The following is a 20459-nucleotide window of genomic DNA, read 5'->3' as shown; positions in this document are numbered from 1 at the left end:
GGGTCTGGCCTTACCGTACCTCGTTCGTCCACGTTTGGACTGTGTTCCACCACCGGGCTTGGTGGAAATAAAGTTCGCCGATTAAGCACCAGGTTTAGCCGTACTGGAGGGTGGGGCAGTGGGCAGGGCTCTAGCCTAGGACTTGGGAAACCTGGGCTCAAGTCCCTTCTCTGTCGCAGACTCCGTGTGTGGCCCTGGGCCTGGTGTGCCTCCGTTTCCCAACTGCTAACAGCCCAGGGATAACAACACAGGGTGTTGGGAGGGCAGATACATTCAAAGACTGTAAAGCACTCAGATACTACAGCGACAGGGGACACAGAAGCACCTAGATCTCTTGATATCTACTGCCCCTTTTCGTTGTACCTATTACGTGGGCTCTAGCGCTCCAGTGTGGTAGCTAATTAAAATGAGGGAAGGCATCTATTTGATAGTGGCTTGGCCACTCCATTCTGCAGTCCCATAAGAACTCCTAGGCTGGCTGGTTCCCTCAAAACATTCATCTGCCCCCTGCTTTCAAGGCCCGAAGCGACCACTGCAATAACCCAGTTCTAGTCTAACCTCCCACATAGCTGGGCCAGAGAACTCCAGCCGGGCACCAAACCCAGCAGGTCGATGGCTGAGCTAGAGCAGCGCTCTGGAAAGAGACCCCTGATCGGAACGTCACAAGCCCCCCCACGTCCCTTGGCCAGTGGTTCCAGCACTGTCCTTTTTCACCTCAAATCTCTACAGCCTGAAAGCGACGGGTGGCAGGGAGCTCGTCTGGCTAGCTGCTCGGACCCACGGGACTTCACCTCCCTACAGTTCACGCTCTAGAGCTGGAGAGCCTTAAGTGACAAATCTTCCATTGGCGGACTATTCCAGAGGCAAAGCATTCTGCACCTCCCAGCAGACTTTCCTCGCAGTCCTTCTACAGCCTTCCTTCCTCAATTTCACCCCACCGACAGCCTCGAGTTAATGCCGCTCCCTTCCTTGTCGTTTACACCCTTAGGTAACCCAAGCCCTCCCAGCTCCCTGGCTGAAGGATTTGGGGACACTCAGCAGCCCAGGCAGCCTCCCACAGAAATGAAAGCTGGCCAAGGACATGCTCATCGCTACCACAGACCCTGCAAAGCTGCCTGCACAGCCAGAACACAGATCAGTTTCCCCATGCTACAATGCTAGTTGCTCTTGAAAGTGCAACAGAAGAGCAGGAGTGCTTTTCGATCGGAAATAGCCCGTAAATGCACAGCAGAGGAATAAACAAACGCTTCTATCGCACAGCAGACAGAGCAGGAAGGGAACGGCAGCAGGAAGTTCTCTGGGTGGCACTTGTAGTAACAGAGTGAAGCAACCGAGAGTGGATGGCTATTTAGCCCTGCCAAACGGGAAGGGCATTTCTTCCACAACACCTGTTTGCAAACAGGCGTGTAGCTCACCGGCGGGGAGAGAACCCACCCAAAGTGTACCCCACTACCAGCATAACAGTGGGAGCACAAGTGATAGAAGTTAGTGATTTTACACAGCAGACCATCACCCTGGTATCGGGGTGCCTGCTGGCTTAAAATTGGCAGCAAGAGCAAAGTCCCTAGCGGACTTCATGGAGTCTCTAGAATAATTTTCCTTTTCAGGGTGAAATCTCAGCATGGGGGTAGGATGGGCTTTTAAAGATTTTATTAATTGCCTCGTTTTTGGTAGGCTTGTGGTAGAAGGGGACTAGACGGACCTTGGCTCTGATCCGGTCTGGCAGTTCTTATGACCCTAACCAATTTCTCGGGGTAGCTATTCCACGGGGACGTCCCCTCCACCCGAACTCCACCTCCAGTTCACTGCCATCCCAGCGCTGTCTGCCTGGACAAAGGCAACTTGTTCAATCCCACAGGACGGTGGGGAGTGCCCAATCTCATTCCTGACGGGTAATTGTCTGTGGCTGATCAAACTGGCACCAGAATCATCATCTCCGCGGGGTCGGAGTAATTGCATGCGTGTGGGGGAGGGAGAAAGGAGAGCTGTGTGCAGCTATTAGAGACTCACACACCGACTTTGATTTGAATTACTGGTTTCCTGGACAGGGAAGGACAGAGGTGGGGAACCCGCGCAATTTGCCTATTACAGCTGCTTCTGCGCGACCCCAGAGAAGGCTCCCGCGCCAGACTGCAGTACACCATGGAGCCCAGAAAACTCTGCTCACTGCAAGAAGTCTCGAGTCATTACTGTGTATTAGAAAGCTTGCAGAAGTGGCAGCTTTGCTGAATGCAAACGCAGCGGGGTTGTGCTGGGATAGGAGAGACCTCAGAAACTCGCCAAATGGAGACCTTTTCTTCTGAAAGGGAGCCGGGAAATGCAGCCGGGGCTGCGGAATAACTTGACAGTGAATGATGGCTAGAAATGTCAGCTTCTCAAAGCGGGCTGGCTTTACGCAGCGGACACGGAAAACGAATTTAAGGGGAATTGGGTTGACAGTTCCCGAGATAACCAGTTCTTAAATCAATTTAAACCGAACGGGTGGGAGTTAGAATACAGGGCAATGATGCAAAATTGATACATAAATTTTCCTCATCTGAAGCATGGATCCCTTGGAGGGGAATGTGCCCAATGAATAAAACAGAGCGCACACGTCAGAGGGGGACAAAGCACAGCAGTGTGGTGCTGTCCACACACCAGGACGCACCACCAGCGAGATCCACGCACGTGACGGTACCGCCTGGCCTGCAACACACCCCGGCATTCTGCCTCCCACCGCACGCGAGCTATTCCCCACCCAAGAATGGATCGGCTCATCTCTGAAAGAGCCCCCTGCTCCCCTACCCAGGGGCCAGCTCCCAGCCCCCTCCAAACACTGCAGTCGGCCTGATCTCAGTGCTTGCCGCATCTTCTGTAGGTTCACCTAAGGATCCCCATGGCTTGGGAAGGAGCTGCCAAGGTGAAGGGGCAAGAGGATGGGATTTCGGAGAGGGGGAGTGGTCCTTCCTGGTGTTTTGAGATGCTAAAGGTCTAGTGAAAAGGTCACTGAGAATTCACGAGTGAGTCGCAGGCAGGAGCGGAAGCCTGCTGGAAAAGCTCTGGTGTGCAGAGGTGCCCAAGGTCAAGGCAAAGATCTCTCTCAAAGAGAAAGGAGAGAGTGGTTCGGCGCCACGTCTAGCAGCCTCTCTGATAATTGGGCGGGTGGGGGGCACACTGGGCGTCCCCCCGTCCACTCCTCACAGGCCACAAGGTGAAACTGCTGCTAGCCCTGCAGGTCACTGTCCTGGGCCCAACCAATGCCTGTCTGTGCAAGAGGAGAGTAACCAGCGCACGGTGCCCGTCTCCAGGGAGCCAGCACGCAGGAGCAGGGGGAGCTGGGCTGGCTTTCTGAGAGGTGAAAGCGTTACACGCTCTGCGGCCAGGGAGCAGCCTGCTTTCTACTGGGATTAGTACGCCTGTTAACAGTGCTCCTTCCCCGGCGCTGCCCGAGCAGAGCAAGTCCCCCAGAATTGCTCAGTCTCCATAGACATGACACACACGGGGCGGGGGAGAGAGACTGGACACACAAGCAGAAGTGAGGACAGATGCGACAGCAGCAAACAGCATGGCAGTGCCGGGATGGGCAGGGATTCATTCGCTACTTAAATCTGAGGCAAGCAGGGGATTGGCTAGATGGAAAGACCAGGGGCGGGAGCAGCGGGAGCAGGGCGTGGAGCATGCCACGAGAACATGGTACAAAGCAGGCGCAGGCCTCTGACTGGCTCCTTCCCAAAGGCCCCGTGGCTGGGGGGCAGCCAGAGGGGGAGTCTCCCCTGCATGGTTCTAGGTCCGGGAGAAGAAGGGGCTGGCTGGGCTCCTTTGAACCCCCTTCAACCCGGTGCAGCAGGGCCTGCTCAGAGAGAGACTTCACAGCGTGGGGGTGAGCGGCCACACGCTCCCTGCGGAACAGAGAGCTGGTGCTTCACAGGGGTGAGAAACAAGCCCCAGCCTGAGCCCGGCTGCAGGAGTCAGCCCGAGCGCTTTCAACTCAGTGCCAGCCAGACCCGACCCTCTGCTCCACCTCCTGCAGAAACGTAGAGTCCCTTCCCCAAACCCAGAGTTAAACACCTGGTCACATGCCCCCGCTGCCCCCCCCTCAGGACTGCTGCCAGCACGTGCCCCGCCCCCGCTGCCTCCCCCAAGGGACTGCCGCCAGCACGTGCCCCGCCCCCGCTGCCAGCATGCGCCCCACCCCCGAGAGGCTGCCCCCTGCACATACAGCTGCCCCCCGATTCTCACACACTTCTAGTTAGACCCCTCGATCTTTCCCAGCTGAGCTCTTCTGTCCCGGGAAATGGGTTCTCAATACTTTAACCAGCACCCAGATGCCTTCCAATTTCAACCAGCCACCCTTGGGTGCACTTCGGGCCTTTGCCAGTCAGCCCATGGAGCTCTCTCAGCTGCAAGCTTGCTAGGCCTATACACTCCGACTCTAAGGTTGGAAGAGACCATCATGATCACCTAGTCTGACCTCCTGCACATCGCAGGCCATAGAACCTCACACAGCCACTCCTGTGACAGACCCCGACCCTCTGGCTGAGTTACTGATGTCCTCAAATCATCCGAGTGGCACCCTGCCCACACTGCAGACCTGACGTCCCGGGGCTGGTTCGGACCCCAGCAAAGCAAAGCGAGGCCGGAACCATGAGATGCAGATCTCGGAACAAGGTCCGAGGCCAGTTATCATGGGAGTCGGAGCTCAGTGGGGCTTGTCTGTCTGCCTGCCAGGGACCAATTTTGCAGCATCTACCCACTTCCTGGCGGGTCAGCAGAACACCGAGCAGCCGCAGGGCTCCATGGCTGGGGAACTCGACCAACCAGCAATTGCTGTCCCTCTCCTGGACGGCACAAAGGGCACAGCTGGGCATTTCACCGGGGAACGGGCACAGCCCCGCCCCCAACAGACCCTTCCAATCCCAAAGGCTGCTCCCTTTGCTTGAAAACGTTTCACTAACCCAAGCCTTACCGGTGAGGACGCTACGTTATAAACAAACTTCCCCACCGAGAGCAGGGAATAACGGCCAGGGAGAAGCATGACTCCAGAGCACACCCCAGTGAGGCGCAGCAGCCCAGATCAAACGCCGCCCACCGGGACCTCACCAGCTACGGCTCTGCTGACCACAACACTCACCTCGAGCGCCACTCGACCCGCTCAGCAAGTCCCAGCCGGAGCCCAGTCTCCGCTCAGGATCAACCAACACTCTGTGGCACTGTTCGTGGGGAGGCAGTGGCCCAACAGGGGACCACGAGCACTCCCTACCGACTGCCCGGGAGCCAGGGCCACGGCCCTCTGCTGCCGCCTATTTCAAGGCGGAGCCCCAAAGCCAGCCGCGGTGGCCACTGCGTGCACGGGGAGGTGGGGCACGGTGGGGGCACATGTCCTACCTCACGCTGCAGCACCAGCTCCTTGGTGAAGACGGTGGCTTCTTCGCTGAAGGGCTCTCCCTCCTGGACCAGGCCGGGGAGGTTTCGTGCTCCGCGGGGACACTCGATACCTGAGTGGGGCGATAAACACACCTTGGTGAGGAGACAAGCCCCCAAGGGCCTCACATGGTGTCACGGGCGCGAGGGGGGTGGGCAGGTTCTCGTTCCGCTGAACCAGGCCCCTCAGCTTCACCTGCTGTAAAGCTACCCGGATAGACATGACAGCACCAGATTTCCAAGCTCCAGACCCCTCGCTGGCACAGAACTTGGTACAGAAGGTTCCATCTCCATGCTTGGCCTGGAGACCACCAAGAGATGTTGCTCTGAAAAGCCACCCAGGGCAGTGGCTCAAGAGGGAGCCTTTCATCCTGGGTGTCACAGTCCCTGCAGGCCCCAGAAACACGAGACCCACGGCACGCAAGCTGGGCACGGCTCCTGGCTAGCTGCCAGCAAAGCCTCGGGATGGGCACAGGAACGTCTGTGCTGCCCTGCGCATTAGATCACTGGGGGCCTGACCCAAAGCTCGCAGAGCCAACCGGAGTCTCCAGCGACTTCAGGAGACTCCTGATCAGGGCCAAAGGGCCTGGGATACCCTCGGGGGTTCAAGGAAAACGTTTATGGACAGGGAAGGTGCCCAGACACTATGGTGATGGGCGCTATAGAGACTCCACAGGAGCAGACAGCCAAGCCCTGGGAGGGGAAGGACGGCTAGGCAGAACGCATTGCCCATGTCCCCCAGCAGAGAGGAGGGGGTGGCTGAGGAAAATGCTCTGCCAGGAGCCAGGTGCTTGAAATAATCTCTGAGCTTGGGCGGGAGGAGGAGGAGGAGGACAGAGATCTAAATAAGGTATCACAACTTCCGCCAGGATGATCAGGATAATCGTCAAGTGAAAGGCAACTGTGTGGACAGCCCTGACCCTGATGCGAGGAACGCTTCTATTAACTCCTTTTACAGTGAGTGAGCAAGCGAGCACCCCCCACTCCCTTGCAAGGCGAGCGCTGGATTTCCTCTGCAGCTTGCAAGCGGAATGCTGATCAGCTCAGGCCCAGGCCAGGAAGGGAAGTAGTTTAAAGTCGGGTGAAATCTACAAAGCTGGGGGGGGGGGGGGGGGGCTTCCACTCAACCCAGGAGCCCATTTCTGCAAAACAATTCTACAAAGTAATAAAAGCTGGGAAAGCAAGCGCCAGGACGGAGCCTGAAATGAGCGTTTAGAGAAGGGAGTGTGCTGTCAGCTGGAGAACAAGGGACCACAGTGCATAGAGATACTTTATTACAGCCACCGCCACATCTGTCAAAAGGCTCATTCACCGAGCGTGTGCGCGCTCTGCGAAATCTCAGTGCGGCTTCGCCAGCAGCAGGGAGCGCCCAGAGCTCCCTGCCCAACCCAGCTCAGCTCCTCAGACCCCCAGCGACAGCCCCCCTCACTCCTGATAGCCTGGATAGCCACCCACGAATCCAGTCAGAACGCACGGCCAGCCCTTCCTACCAAGGGTCGCTCGCTATGCTGGAGACCCGGGGGAGAGACCTCCAGAATGCACCCTCCTTCGCATTCATGCCGGGCAATGCCCGCACAGGCAGCTACACCAGGAGCGAAGGTGAGCGGGATGGGGACGCCCATGGATTCACAGTGTCAGAGACCCTTGCTGGTACTCTAACTGGGCCCCGTCTGGCCGTAGAATCAATGCTATACATGCCGGGGACACCCACTCCATCCAGTCTGCCCCCGTGAAAAGCCCAACTCTATGGAGAGCCCAGTCACCTGGGCCAGCGAACCCATTAACTCTTCCGTGAGCCAGCTGGACGCGCGTCACCAGGCTGGGGTGATATTGTTGCTGACGGGGGACACAGCGCAGAGCCGAGTGCGGGCAGAGGCGAGAACCACGATGCTCCAGCGGGACGGGAAGGGGGTTTCCTCTCCCAGGGAGCAGCACAGACACTGTAACCTGCTGCCAGCGAACCCAGCTCCTGGGCTGGGGGAGGAAGGACCTGGCCGCTTGGACCAGATGGGGAAAGTGAGGTGCACAGAGGCGGCCAACATTCAAACCTGGCTGCCTAGAGTTCGCCACCTCAACAAGCCGCCCGATTTTCCGAGGTGCTGCCCCATTGAAGCCAACAGGAGTGGTGGGTGCTCAGCAGACTTTTAGTTGCCTACCCCTCGGCAGTCGAGACGCCAATCCCAGGGAGCAGTTACCCTGACCCAGTGGGCAGAGTTCTGGAGGAACAGAAATCGTTGCAGGCACGTGGCCCAATGTGAAAACGCTGCCCCGAGCATGCAGCCCGAGGTCGCCCAGCGTAGCAGCGACACAGCACAGGCGGGACTTGGACACCATCTCCTACGCCCGGCTCGAAAGCCAGAGGAGCAGGAGAAGCCCCGCCGGGAGGCAGACAAGGCATAAAACATTGCCCAGAGCCAGCTAAACATCTCAAGGGAGATACTGCTGGAGGTACAGATGCTATCCCAAGCCAGTTTAATAAGCGCGCATAATTTTGGGTTGTGCTTATTACCTTTAATAGCTGTCTTTGCTGATAACTCCGACTGGGCACTGCCTGATAAGCAAGTATTAATTCTGCCACGTTATTACAGACACAGAAGCAGGTCAAGTGCTAGTCTTACCCCCAATCCCCAAATCGTGCAAGTCATTACTAAAAATAAAAGAGGGCTAAAAGCTGGAACATTCACACTCCAGTTCCAAGCTGCGAGGGGGATTTCTAATGGAGATGCTGAGAGCAAGAGGCAGCGTCCCTATGCTTTAGGTCTCAGCCAAGAGAGCGGACGAGCCAAAGACGCAATGTGAGAATGCACCATGCTCCCAGTTTTCGGGATCTTCCTTCTGACAGTCACCCTGGCCCCAGCCCTCAGCCGCATTACGTTCACACAGCCTCAGTCACTCAGCTGGCCTGTCTGCAGTGGATTTAGTCACACGTGGTGAGGGATGGAGTTTACCACGAAGCTACGATTAGAGGGAGGTTGATGCAAGAATGTGCTGATAATAACCCCCCAAAAGTCTACAGGGCTACTGACCCATGGAGACTCAATCACTTTAGGAAAAAGAGTAACACACACAGCGCTGCAATGCGGCCACCTCTGGGGTGCAGCCAACTGACAGTCCACAGCAACGCTAACCAACAGATTAGGGGAGGAAGGGAAAACCTAATAATGCAACTGAGGCTGCAAGGGATATTTAGGGATTACAATTTCCGGTCAAGGCATTAGGATGCATGTCTCCAACTGGCTGGCTGTGTTTCAATCCCACAAGAAGTGGCCAAAGCCATGTATAGCGCGCTGGCAATCCCAGGCTGGATCCACATTAGGCTGCACCCTAAGGTAGGCAGAGGAGAGAGGTCTCAGCTCTGCTCAAAGAGAGGATGGAAACCGGGGCCCACGATGGTCAGCGTTCATGGTACATGTGGTGTCAAAGCTCTCAGGGACGGAGCCCTAAGGGGTCTCTGTCACGGAGTCCCCAGGCGATGCTCTGGAGCTGCTCCCTACGAAGCCAGGCAGGACTCTGGGGAAGTCTCCTCTCTGTGAGCAGACTGTCTGCAGGACACACAGCTCACATGGCTTCCACTTTCCTGGGTCTGACCTCGGAGCATTCAGCCTCCTCTGCCCCTCCGTGCGCTTCCCACAGCGAGTCCGCTCAGGCGGGGTCCTGGGGAAGCCAGAGGGTCCTGTCCCCCAACTGCACAGTCAGACGTGACTCTCAGACAGCCGGTAAAACAGAGGTTTATTAGATGACAGGAACGTGGTCTAACACAGAGCTTGTAGGTGCAGAGAACAGGACCCCTCAGCTGGGTCCATTTTGGGGGGGCAGTGAGCCAGACAACCACATCTGCACTTCACTCCATGTCCCCAGCCAGCCCCAAACTGAAACTCCCCCCAGCCCCTGCTCCTCTGGGCTTTGTCCCTTTCCCGGGCCAGGAGGGCACCGGATCCCTTTGTTCTCCAACCCTTTAGCTCTCACCTTGCAGGGGGGAAGGGCCCAGGCCATCAGTTGCCAGGAAACAGGGTGTCGGCCATTCTCTGTGTCCAGACCCCTGCACACACCTGCCCTCTAGGGCTCTACAATGATCATACACCCTTACCCCACTACCTAGATACTTAAGAACTGCGTAGGGGAAACTGAGGCACCCCCACAATATTCAGAGGAAACATTAAGAACAGTTCCGCTTCGTCATAGTCTCCCCATGGGACTCAGGGAGCCTGCGGCACGGGCCACACCACCACACCAGGTTGCACTTCCGGCCCTAACAAGCCACAGAGAGTGCACGTGAGGTTAACGCCATTTATGCTTCAGAAGCCATGACATTGCCACGCAAGAGAACCACCAGGAGCGAGTCCCAAGGGAGGAGTGAGCACCCTGGAGCAGAGACCAGAGCAGTTTCTGCAATGAAGGGCACAGGACAGAGGCTGGGGCAGTCTTGGCCCAGCTGAGCCTCGGGAGCCAGAGGCAAAGGGCAGGGGAAGAATCCCAAGGGGGAGCCGCAAGGATCTGCGAACACGCCGAGGTGATGGCACGGCAGCAAGGCCAGGGCCCCACACTCCAGGCAGCCTGGTGCCCTCCCACCTCTGCACAGTGAGGCAGCCGTTCAGAGCCCCGTCCCAACTCAGCAACGACCGCTGCTCAAACTGCTCTGGCTTTGGCCTGGCTGTGCCGAGCCCTTCCCCTGGCTCTGAGCCTGGGAATGAGGGGCCGGCTCTGAGATCCTCTTCCAGGGATCCAATACCTCCTCACAAAGACAAACAGCCAACAACCCTGCCCAAGCCTCAGCACCAGCCAGGGGTGGATTTTATCCTGGAAGGGTACAGCAGACGGGCTGGTGGTGGGCAGAGGCGAGCTGGAGAACTGAGAATTCCCCTGGCCGGACACAAGGTTTGCTGGAATCGCGCTGCCCAGTTCTTCCAGGGACCAGGGAGTCAATGCCGCTGAGTGGCAAGGCCCAATGGCTGGGTGCCCAAGGCAGCGGGACAGGGCCAGTCAGCACCCAACAGCACGTTACCACCCAGCCACCGGAGCCATTGCTCGCCTTCCACCCCGCCGGCGAGTGCTGACATGAAAGGGGCGTCTGATGTATGAGTGCGCGGGCCACACCCCAACTCCCGAAGGGCCAGGGCGCAAGCTGGGGGCTCCATGTCTCTACCTACCACAGAAACGGCAGGTGCCAGCATGCAAAGCCTCACGCTGGGGCTGCAACCCACAGACAGCCAAGAACCACTGGGCGCAGCCCCATGGCCTGGGAGTTGCTGGTGTACGTGCATCACCGGGGGTGGGGGGGCAAGGAGAGGGTCATTCAAAGCCACCAGTCCCCCCAGCTGGGGTAGGTGTGAAACTGCAGCTGTTTTTAGGCAGCAAGTTTGTCTGGCACTTGCTTTCCTCCAGCCAACTGACGCTATGTGGAAAGGGCAGAACTGCCATGAATTGGGAATACAAGCAGCCGCTGGGCGGGGCCGGCTCTTCCATTTGAACCAGGGAAGGGGCAGCAGCTCCCTTTGGAGAGAGGAAGCCTGCTGTCCTCTTCTGAAGGGCCTTTGTGGTGGGCCGACAGGCCAGGGCTGGCTCTCACCTTCCTGCACTCTCACAGGTTTTAATGCTGAAGCTTTTGTACTCAGGTGGGAGGAGGAGATTTCCTGGCACGGGCAGGCATATGGGAACCCGCTTTGGAAAATTTCTGCTTTCGCCACTGCCTGGCATGCTCCCTCCTCCGCTGGCTGGGCAGAACTCTGGCCCAGTGTGACAAAGCAGGGCTGTTCTTAATGTTTCCTCTGAATAGTGTGGGGGTGCCTCAGTTTCCCCTATGCAGTTCTTAAGTATCTAGGGGGTGGGGTAAGGGTGTATGATCATTGCAGAGCCCTAGAGGACAGGTGTGGGCAGGGGTCTGGACACAGAGAATGGCCCACACCCTGTTTCCTGGCAACTGATGGCCTGGGCCCTTCCCCCCTGCAAGGTGAGAGCTAAAGGGTTGGAGAACAAAGGAATCAGGTGACCTCCTGGCCCGGGAAAGGGACAAAGCCCAGAGGAGGAGGGGCTGGAGGGAGTTTCAGTTTGGGGTTGGCTGGGACATGGAGTGAAGTGCAGACGTGGTTGTCTGGCTCACTGCCCCCCAAATGGACCCAGCTGAGGGGTCCTGTTCTCTGCACCTACAAGCTCTGTGTTAGACCATGTTCCTGTCGTCTAATAAACCTTCTGTTTTACTGGCTGGCTGAGAGTCACGTCTGACTGCGGAGTTGGGGGGCAGGACCCTCTGTCTTCCCCAGGACCCCGCCTGGGAGGACTCGCTGTGGGAAGCACACAGAGGGGCAGAGGATGCTGAATGCTCCGAGGTCAGACCCAGGAAGGTGGAAGCTGTGTGTCCTGAAGACAGGCTGCTCCCCGAGAGGAGACTTCCCCAGAGTCCTGACTGGCTTTGTAGGGAGCAGTTCCAGAGCATCGCCTGGGGACTCTGTGACACCCAGCAAATGGGGGGCAGCATAGCTCACTGGGGAGAGAACCTAGGAGACCTGCATTCTAGGCCTGGCTCAGAAGTCAAACTGTTGCGTGACCCTGCCCAAGTCCAGGCCTCCCTCTGTGCCTCAGTTTCCTGCTCTGTAAATGGGGTGTCCTGATTCCTCCTCCAGTCCTATCCCCTGGGCCACACTGCTGGTCACGCAGTCTCTCGCCTGCCACGTGTTACCAGGGAAGCTGGACTCTGGAACAGCAGGGAGAAGGCAGGTTTCCAGATGTGACCGCAAAGGAGCTGGCAATTCGATGGGCCAGGCACACCCAGGGAGGCTGTTCCGCGGGGTGGGAGCTGCAGAGGAGAAGGCTCTTGCACCAGTAGAAGTGGGTTGCCTGGAGGGACACAGGGGAGGCTGCTGCTAACAAGCTGAGCGGAACAGAGAGCAGGCCCATGAGAGCAAGTCCACAGAAAGCTCTAAATGCATGGAGGGTCACTTCAGGGGTCCCAGCTGTGCCTAAAGCAGGGGGCAGATGCAGATCCAGGCAGGCCCGAGGCAGGGCATTTCAGCTGAGGGTGACTTCTGCAACGAGGCGATGGTGACGGCAGATAGAGGCGTCTTACCCTGACCTCGGTGCTGGGGTAGCTGCGAGCCTCCCACTCGTGCTGTGAGCGACCTGAGGCCCATTCTCTCCCCGGGGGATGCTGGATGTGCAAGGGAGGGGTCTGGTCTTTTAATTCTCATGATTCGTCCACACTGCTCTGGATTCTCGCTGGGGAGGGCGGTAGGAGCCGGAGGTCTGGGATGCTCCTGAGCTCCTGGGGAGGGGGCGGGTTTGTTCCCCAGTCAGGCTGGCTCCCCAGCGAGCGCCATCTCCGTCACAGACAAGCTCTGCCCTTGCAGCAGGGAGCCCCGCTATGCCCGAGGAGCGGAGCTGCCGACCGCAGTCCCTGTCCCACAGCATCACGCGATCTGGGGTAGCCTGAGCCCACGCCCTCGGCCGCCTTGAGATAGACTCTGAACTCTGCCAAAGGAAGCCAGTGCAGACAGCGGAAATGGTTGGAGCCTCCTTTATCCCCACCAGGTTTACTATTGTATCCCAGCTGGCCCCATTTCCGGCTAGCCAGAGAGGCCGACCCCTGGGACAGCCTAGCCCGTTTGAAGGCATTGCCTCCCTGTCACGGAGTCCCTGGGTGATGCTCTGGAACTGCTCCCCATGAAGCCAGACACGACTCTGGGGCAGTCGCCTTCCTGTGAGCAGCCTGTCTTCAGGACACACAGCTCACACTGCTTCCACCTCCCTGGGTCTGACCTCGGAGCATTCAGCATCCTCTGCCCCTCCGTGCGCTTCCCACAGCGAGTCCGCTCAGGCGGGGTCCTGGGGAAGACAGAGGGTCCTGCACTCCAACTCCGTAGTCAGACGTGACTCTCAGACAGCCGGTAAAACAGAGGTTTATTAGACGACAGGAACGTGGTCTAACACAGAGCTTGTAGGTGCAGAGAACAGGACCCCTCTGCTGGGTCCATTTTGGGGGGCAGGGAGCCAGACAACCACATCTGCCCTTCACTCCATGTCTCCAGCCAGCCCCAAACTGAAACTCCCTCCTCCTCTGGGCTTTGTTCCTTTCCCGGGCCAGGAGGTCACCTGATTCCTTTGTTGTCCAACCCTTTAGCTCTGACCTTGCAAGGGAGAAGGGCCCAGGCCATCAGGCGCCAGGAAACAGGGTGTTGGCCATTTTCTGTGTCCAGACCCCTGCACACACCTGCCCTCTAGGGCTCTGCAACGATCATACACCCTTACCCCACCCCCTAGATACTTAAGAACTGCCTAGGGGAAACCCCACAATATTCAGAGGAAACATTAAGAACAGTCCCACTTCGTCACACTCCCCAACGCCAGGGAAGACTGGACAGATCCGTGTGTTCCTGAGGACACTTGCCACCAGCGAGGGAGAGCAGCAAGCCCGTGTTCAGTTTCCCATGCCTCCAGGGTGGGCTTTGCCATCAGCTTGTTTCTGCTCGGCTGCACAAGAGCATGACCCGTCCAAGCCGGATGGGCCTCCTCCAGCAGGTGGGACTGGCTGAGTGGATCGCGCCTGGGCCTCCACGTAACCTCTCCTTGCTGGTGATTTAAAAGCCCACGCACCAATGGGCTGACGAATGCCGTCCATCCCTGCATATCGAATGCCAAGAGTGTGGCCATAAACCATCTGCACAGGCTGGGGATGTCTGGCATGACAGGGTGTCTCGTTCCAGTACAGCTGTTCATCTTCAGCTTTGCTGTAAGCACTGGTTGCAATAATGTCGCTGTCAACATCCAGCACAAGGCGGGAAGAGCCCGCACAGAGCAAGAGACAGGCACAGAGTGAGTGACGGGAACTGCCAAGTTCTAATCCTGCTCCGTGCCCCACACCCGGCTGCATGGAGACATCCGGAGCAGGGTCAGTTCATATCTCTGCTCTCGCGGACAGCGGGGACAACACTGACCTCGCCAAGCAGATCGGGAGGACTGGTTAGTCCTTGCCATGAGTGAGTGTTAGCTCTGTTTTCACCTTCCAGAAGAACGGACGTCCTGGGTTAGACCAAAGGTCCATCTAGCCCAGTATCCTGTCTTCTGACAGTGGCCAAAGCCACTGAGGGAATGAACAGAACAGGGAATCATCAAGTGATCCCCCCATCGCCCATTCCCAGCTTCTGGCAAACAGAGGCTAGGGACACCATCCTGGCTAATAGCCATTGATGGCCCTGTCCTCCATGAACTTATCTAGTTCTTTTTTGAACCCTGTTATAGTCTTGGCCTTCATAACATCCTCTGGCAAGAAGTTCCACAGGTTCACTGTGCGTTGTGTGAAGAAATACTTCCTTTTGTTTGTTTTAAACCTGCTGCCTATTCATTTCATTGCGTGACCCCTAGTTCTTACAGTATGAGGAATAAATAGCACTTTCTTATTTACTTTCTCCACACCAGTCATGATTTTACAGACCTCAACCATATCCCCCCTTAGTCTCTTTTCCAAGGTGAAAAGTCCCAGTCTTATTAATCTCTCCTCATAGGGAAGCTGTTCCAGACCCCTAAGCATTTTTGTTGCCCTTTTCTGAACCCTTTCCAATTCCAATACATCTTCCGAGTGCGTAAGTGTCACCCCACCACCAGTAACGTGGCAATTCGTACCACACCCCCAGCCCCGCGACATCAGCAGAGCCCTCCCCGTCTCAGGAAATGGCATGGACTCTTGCGGGAGGGGGAAGAGGTCTGGTGGCCAGGGCCCTAGGTTGGGACTTGGGAAACCCAGGGCCAATTCTGTGCTCTGCCACGGGTTCCTTTGTGTGACCTTGGCTGTGTCACATAGCCTCTGTGTCAGCCCTGCCTGCCACCCAGCTCTGACTGCAGTGAGGGCCAGACGAGTGCCATAGACCCCAATGGCTACGACTGCCAACTTCTGATCTTCCCTCCCCACATACACACGCTACGCTTCAGCGCCATGAATCTAAGAACCAACCTCCCTCCCAGCGTGAGCTGCGCATTGCTCCTGGCGCGAGTATCTTGTCTCTGCTTCCCGCCCCCCTTCAGCCTGCCTCTGGCTTTTATGTCCAGTAATTACTATGGAAACTATGCTGTCGTCCCTCTGAGCGGTGCTTGGAGACAGGGAAAGGCAGGCAAGGCTGTGGAGAGGGGGCTCCAGCAGCGCAGGGGAGAGTTGAGGGCACTGTAGGAGCAGATGCTTAAAGCTGAGGAAATAAAGGTGTGAGAGATTTGAGCGTGTTGGCTGAAATGGTTTTGTGCCTGGACCCGGTGGGGAGCCTGCCCCCCCATGGCCAAGTAGTACATGGAGATGAATCTCTCCCGCTAGGGCCCAGGCGTTTGTTAAAGCTGCGCACGGAAGATACAGAGGTCCTGCTCCAGGCCTTATTCCTGCACCTGCTGGATAGGAGCATTCCCCGTATTTGTATGGCAGCTGCTCTCCACAAGAGTCGGGCACGTTCAAGAACAACTAGAGAGACAATCAGGAAACAGCACCGGGACTCTGCCTCCAGGGAAGAGTCAGAAGGAGGAAGTACAATGGGAGAGCGAGGAGGTGAAATGGAGTAAAGCAATGCGGTGACCACTGATAAAGACACAGTGGAAAAGGTCTGCACTGCAACAGAGCCTGGACAAGGCTGGGAACTCAGCACTGACCAGTACGTCTACACAAAAGACTCTCAGCACTGCTGCACTGGCTCAGGTCAGCTGGCTGGGGCTGTGGCTATAGAATGGCAGTGTAGCTGTTCGGGCTCAGAGACCCTCTCCCTTTGTGGGGTCCCGAACGTCTACCCTGCAATGCTATTGTGCTGAAGCCCTAGTCCCAGCAAGCTTTTACTGCAGTGTACACACCCCCTTAGCGAGAGGTGGGAATACCCCCAGGCTAGAGAACCGTACACCTCCACACTGTCAGAGGATTGCTCCCACAGATTCCTGCTGGATCCAGGGCCGGTATCAAAGGGAGAGCCATCTGCCCCAGCACCTGAGGCTCAGACCAGACAGTGACAGGAGGAACTGATCATATCTCTGTCTCCATCCAGCTGCTTTGCACCTGGTGCTAGGGACCGACACGCACGGCCCTCACTAAGCACACAGCCTGGCTGGAATGCACAGGCTCTGGGGCTGCAGTTTGCAGAAGAGAAATCACATGCTCTAACCCCTTAGACCGGGGAGAGGTGACTGCTTGGATAAATGCTGTTTGAGCAACTTACCTACTGCCCCATTACCTGTGTAATATAAAACCTCTGCCTCATAACCCTGTTAACTCGGCCCCTGGTAATGCTGCTATTTGAACGGGAACACGCAGGGAGCGGGTGCTGGAGGCCTGGCTCCTTGTGGCCCTTTCTGCACCATGCTGGATGCGGTTTGGCCTTTGATTTCTGGCTGCCACAGGGACAGTCACAAAAGCAGGATCTGGGTAGAGGCCTGGGACCTGCCTCCGGGGATGGCGATCAAGCTGGGCTTCCCTTGAGACGGTCGGCCTCCCCAGAGAGCTGTGTGGGCGCTAAGGAGGACTTTGTGTAGCTTGGTTTCCAGCGGCCCACGAGCCCCTCCAGCATGTGTGGAGAGAGGGCGGGAACAGACACATGCACACACTGTTACTGTCTGACAGAGAAAGGCAAAGCCAGGGCCCAGTACCCCTCAACTCCCATGGAGTCAAGGGCATTCACGGGGTTTGGTACCTCTCAGAATCAGTCACAAGTTGCCTGCCAGGCACCTCCTCACCCTCCAGCTACAAACCCCGGGGCCATCCCTCCGCTCTGAGCTGCAGCACCAAATCCCGTCTCATCTGCGATTCAGACCTTCCCAACAGAAAGAGCCTGGCTCTCTTCAGAGTAAGTATAACCCTCCTGGGCGTTGAGCTGTGCCACCAATCAGGGGATAAAGGAGAACTGGAGCACAAGCTCACCTCAGAGGTAATAAGACTCGGGGACCAAAACGCATGAATCAAAATCCCAGAAGAGAAACACTTTGCGAGCGTCCTTCACCTCGCTCGGAAAACTAACAGCAAAGTGGAGAAGCAATTCAAAGCACCGCCCCAGTGCCAGGAGAGAGACCGGCTCAGCAACATAAATACTGATCCGCTTTGATCTACAGCTCTCAGCCCGGCGCCGCTTGAAGGACTGGGCTCATTCTTTTGGTGATCATATTATGAAGAATGGTGGCACTTGGAAAAATTACAGGGAAGGGAGACAAAGTTCAACTGCTCTTAGCCCTGGTGTCAGCAAAGGTGACAAGGATTAAAATACGCACTACAGAGCTCTAAATCTGTGTGGCTCCCGCTGGCGGGCGAGATGAACAGCCAGAGGGAACAAGGGGAACTGCTGAAGTGTGCAGCTGCTTCCTGCATGCAAGATGGGAGCCGGGGGAATTTAAACCCCAAACTGAACAAGACAGATCTCTGTGGCACTGAACTTTACAAAGCTGTCTCCAGAAACGGAGAATTCTAGAGTGAGGGGGTGGTAAAGAATAAAGAGGAAGGATGGGACCATTGGGGAATCCAAAAGACACGCAGCCCAGTGGGTCCAGGTGGTGTGAACCCAGGGCACTGAGGGAATAGCAAAACCATTATTTCTCATGTGTCCTGGAAAAAGGGCAGACCCAGAGACCTGGAGGGAAACAAAGGGGGTGCGGATTTTCAATTAAGGAAAGACTATCGATCCTGGCAATTACTCTTCTGCAAGTGGAACTGCTGCTGTCCCTAATAAGTGCTGGACCAAGTATGAAGAGAAAGAGGTTGCGGACCACCTAAGAAGAGCAGCTCACTCGGGAGGGCGAGATTAAATGGGTGGGCAGAGGAGTTAGCTCATGTTTCTGTAGGCGTCATGGCAGGGGAGGGGAATCACAGCCCACCTTGTTTGAGACATGAGGCTCCTGGAGCACTTAACCCTGCCTGCCCCCAATGACTCATGTTTGACAGGTGGGGGAGCTAAACAGAGGCAAGAACAGAACCCCCGAGTGCCCGACTCCCTGCTCTCTCCCCTGGACACTGCACCCTACAAAGGCAGACGGCCCAAGCAAAGGCAGGATTAGAACGCAGCTCCCTGCTGAGTTGTCTGCCAGTGGGATTAACGCGGCAGCCCCCCGCGCACACACAGGGCTGGCAAGGAAAGGAGGAACCCTTCCCACATCCAACTCCTCCAGCCCGCCAGGACCCTCCCCCGACACCCACCAGCTCCCCCCATTTCTACTGCACAATCGTAATTCACCTGCTTCCAGACTTTTCTGCCCAGTTTATCACAATCTGAGCAATCAAATCAGCTGCCAGCTTCTTTCTGAACAGCCATCCTCATGCCTTCCCAGGAGTGGGTCTGAGAGGAGACCCCAGCCTCCATGGGTCCCACGCTTGGCCATGACCAGCGCCGCTCAGCCCCTTCAGTCCCCACGTCCAGAGCAGCGGCCTCTCCCCCCTCACCCAGCATCCACTTCAGCTCCCTTGGAAGCGACCGTCCGCAGAAGCAACACTCCCCATGCTGCCAACCCTGCCTGGCGTGCTTCTCTCTAGCGCAGGAGTTTCTTGGACCTGATCTCACAGCACAAAAAGCATCTGGAGGAAAAAGGTGAATAAATCAGAAAGAGCTTTCTGCAGCAAAATCTCCCCCCAGCGCCTCCACATATTAATGACCCTGGGGAAGCTGGCGCAGGTTTGCTTTCGCGGTGGATGTTCCCCAGCATATCCATGTGACCCGCTTTGCAAGGCGAGTGAGCGAGGACGGGGGGGCTGCACTCTGGAAGGAAACACAACCCCGCTCGCGTCCCAACCAGGCTGGCTTGAAGGAGGCTCTGCTGAAGCCAGGCCACACTGGGCAAGGGCCAGAAGCACGGATGCTGCGGGCTGCCAGCGCCCTGATAGGTGCACCCTACCCAGCCACGCCAGGCCACACACAGAGGCACAGAAGGGCCCGCTCGGCTGGGGGAGGGTTGAGGGCCAGGGCTGCAGGGGCAGGGGCGTTTACACCCTGGGAATGTGGAGGAGAATGAACGGGAGAGACCGGGTTGCTCTTCCGCCCACACACAAGCCTCCACGACAGGTGCCTGAGCAATCTCAGAGCTGCTGCCCTCGCTCCGCCGGGGGGAGAAGCCAGCGTTGTGTCCAGAGCGGGGCCCAGAGCTGGCCTCCACTCAGCTCCCCGTTACGCCTCCTAACAGTCTGTGGCCTAAGCCAGCTATCGAATCAGGAGCATTGCTAGGGGGCTGTGACGATGTGACTCAGCAGGGAGGGGGGAGTGTTGACCTGGGAATGTGCCCTGGGGATGGGAGACCTGAGAGCCTGTCACCTGAGCCAGGAGGGGGAGGTAACACCTCTACCCAGGAATGTGAAGACAGGCTGCAGGAGGGAGCCTGCTGGGGGCGTTTAGTTTCAGTTTGGGGCTGGGTGGAGGAACGCAGTGAACCCCAGGGCTGGGGTCTAAGCTCCCTGCTCCCCCAGAAGGACTTGACTTAGGGGTCCTGGGGGTACCCACAAGCTCTGTTTTGGACTGTGTTCCTGTTGTCCAATAAACCTTCTGTTTTACTGGCTGGCTGAGAGTCTCAGTGAATCCCTGGAAGAGGGGTGCAGGGCCTGGACTCCCCCACACTCCGTGACAGGGGCCTCTTCCCCCTGCCCTGCCCCAGAAACCTCCTTCACTCCCTGCCCCGATGCTGCTTGGCCTCCCCCATTGCAGCCTGCCAGCTCCCTGCCCTCGACCCACCCGCTAGCTCCTCCACCCGGCCGGCCCGGCGGCACCGCCCTTGGTGCTCCATTCTCCTTGCCAGAGCTGCTCCTCTCCGCCCTAGAGGCCCCAGGCTCAGCGGCCCCTCCCTCTCCAGCGGACAGGGGGCCATGTTGAGAGGCCAGGAAGCAGCCTGGTCCCACACCCCCCCGCCAGCAGCCAGGGCAATGCAGGGCCCAAGCTAGAGGTCGGTCTTGGGGAAGCCCAGCCTGCACTTGTGTCTGCTTCGATCCAGAACCCCGAACCCAGAATCCTGAGGGGGCAGGACTACCCGAGACTGGGGCCCAAGCACCCCGACGGGGTCCTCTCCGCATGGCTCCAGCTACGCAGGCCAGAAGGCACCGTCATCCCTTTGCCCACCCCCAGCTGTCCCCGAGGGGAGCAGGGGTT

At 57.5% G+C, this 20459-nt stretch overlaps 1 protein-coding gene across 1 annotated transcript in view; it reads right to left on the bottom strand.

Moving 5' to 3' along the window:
* The window catches only part of SND1 (staphylococcal nuclease and tudor domain containing 1), a 501059-nt gene that overhangs the window by 129891 nt on the left and 350709 nt on the right, over nucleotides 1-20459 (bottom strand). Inside the window, exon 16 of the mRNA XM_077837914.1 lies at nucleotides 5365-5474. Within this exon, the coding sequence (XP_077694040.1) occupies nucleotides 5365-5474 (110 nt within the window). The remainder of the gene's footprint in view (nucleotides 1-5364; nucleotides 5475-20459) is intronic.

Source organism: Eretmochelys imbricata, chromosome 1 (genome assembly GCF_965152235.1).
Source record: "Eretmochelys imbricata isolate rEreImb1 chromosome 1, rEreImb1.hap1, whole genome shotgun sequence".
NCBI lineage: Eukaryota > Metazoa > Chordata > Testudines > Cheloniidae > Eretmochelys > Eretmochelys imbricata.
The sequence above is the reverse complement of the archived record's forward strand: the minus strand, read 5'-3'. Positions and strand labels throughout refer to the sequence as shown.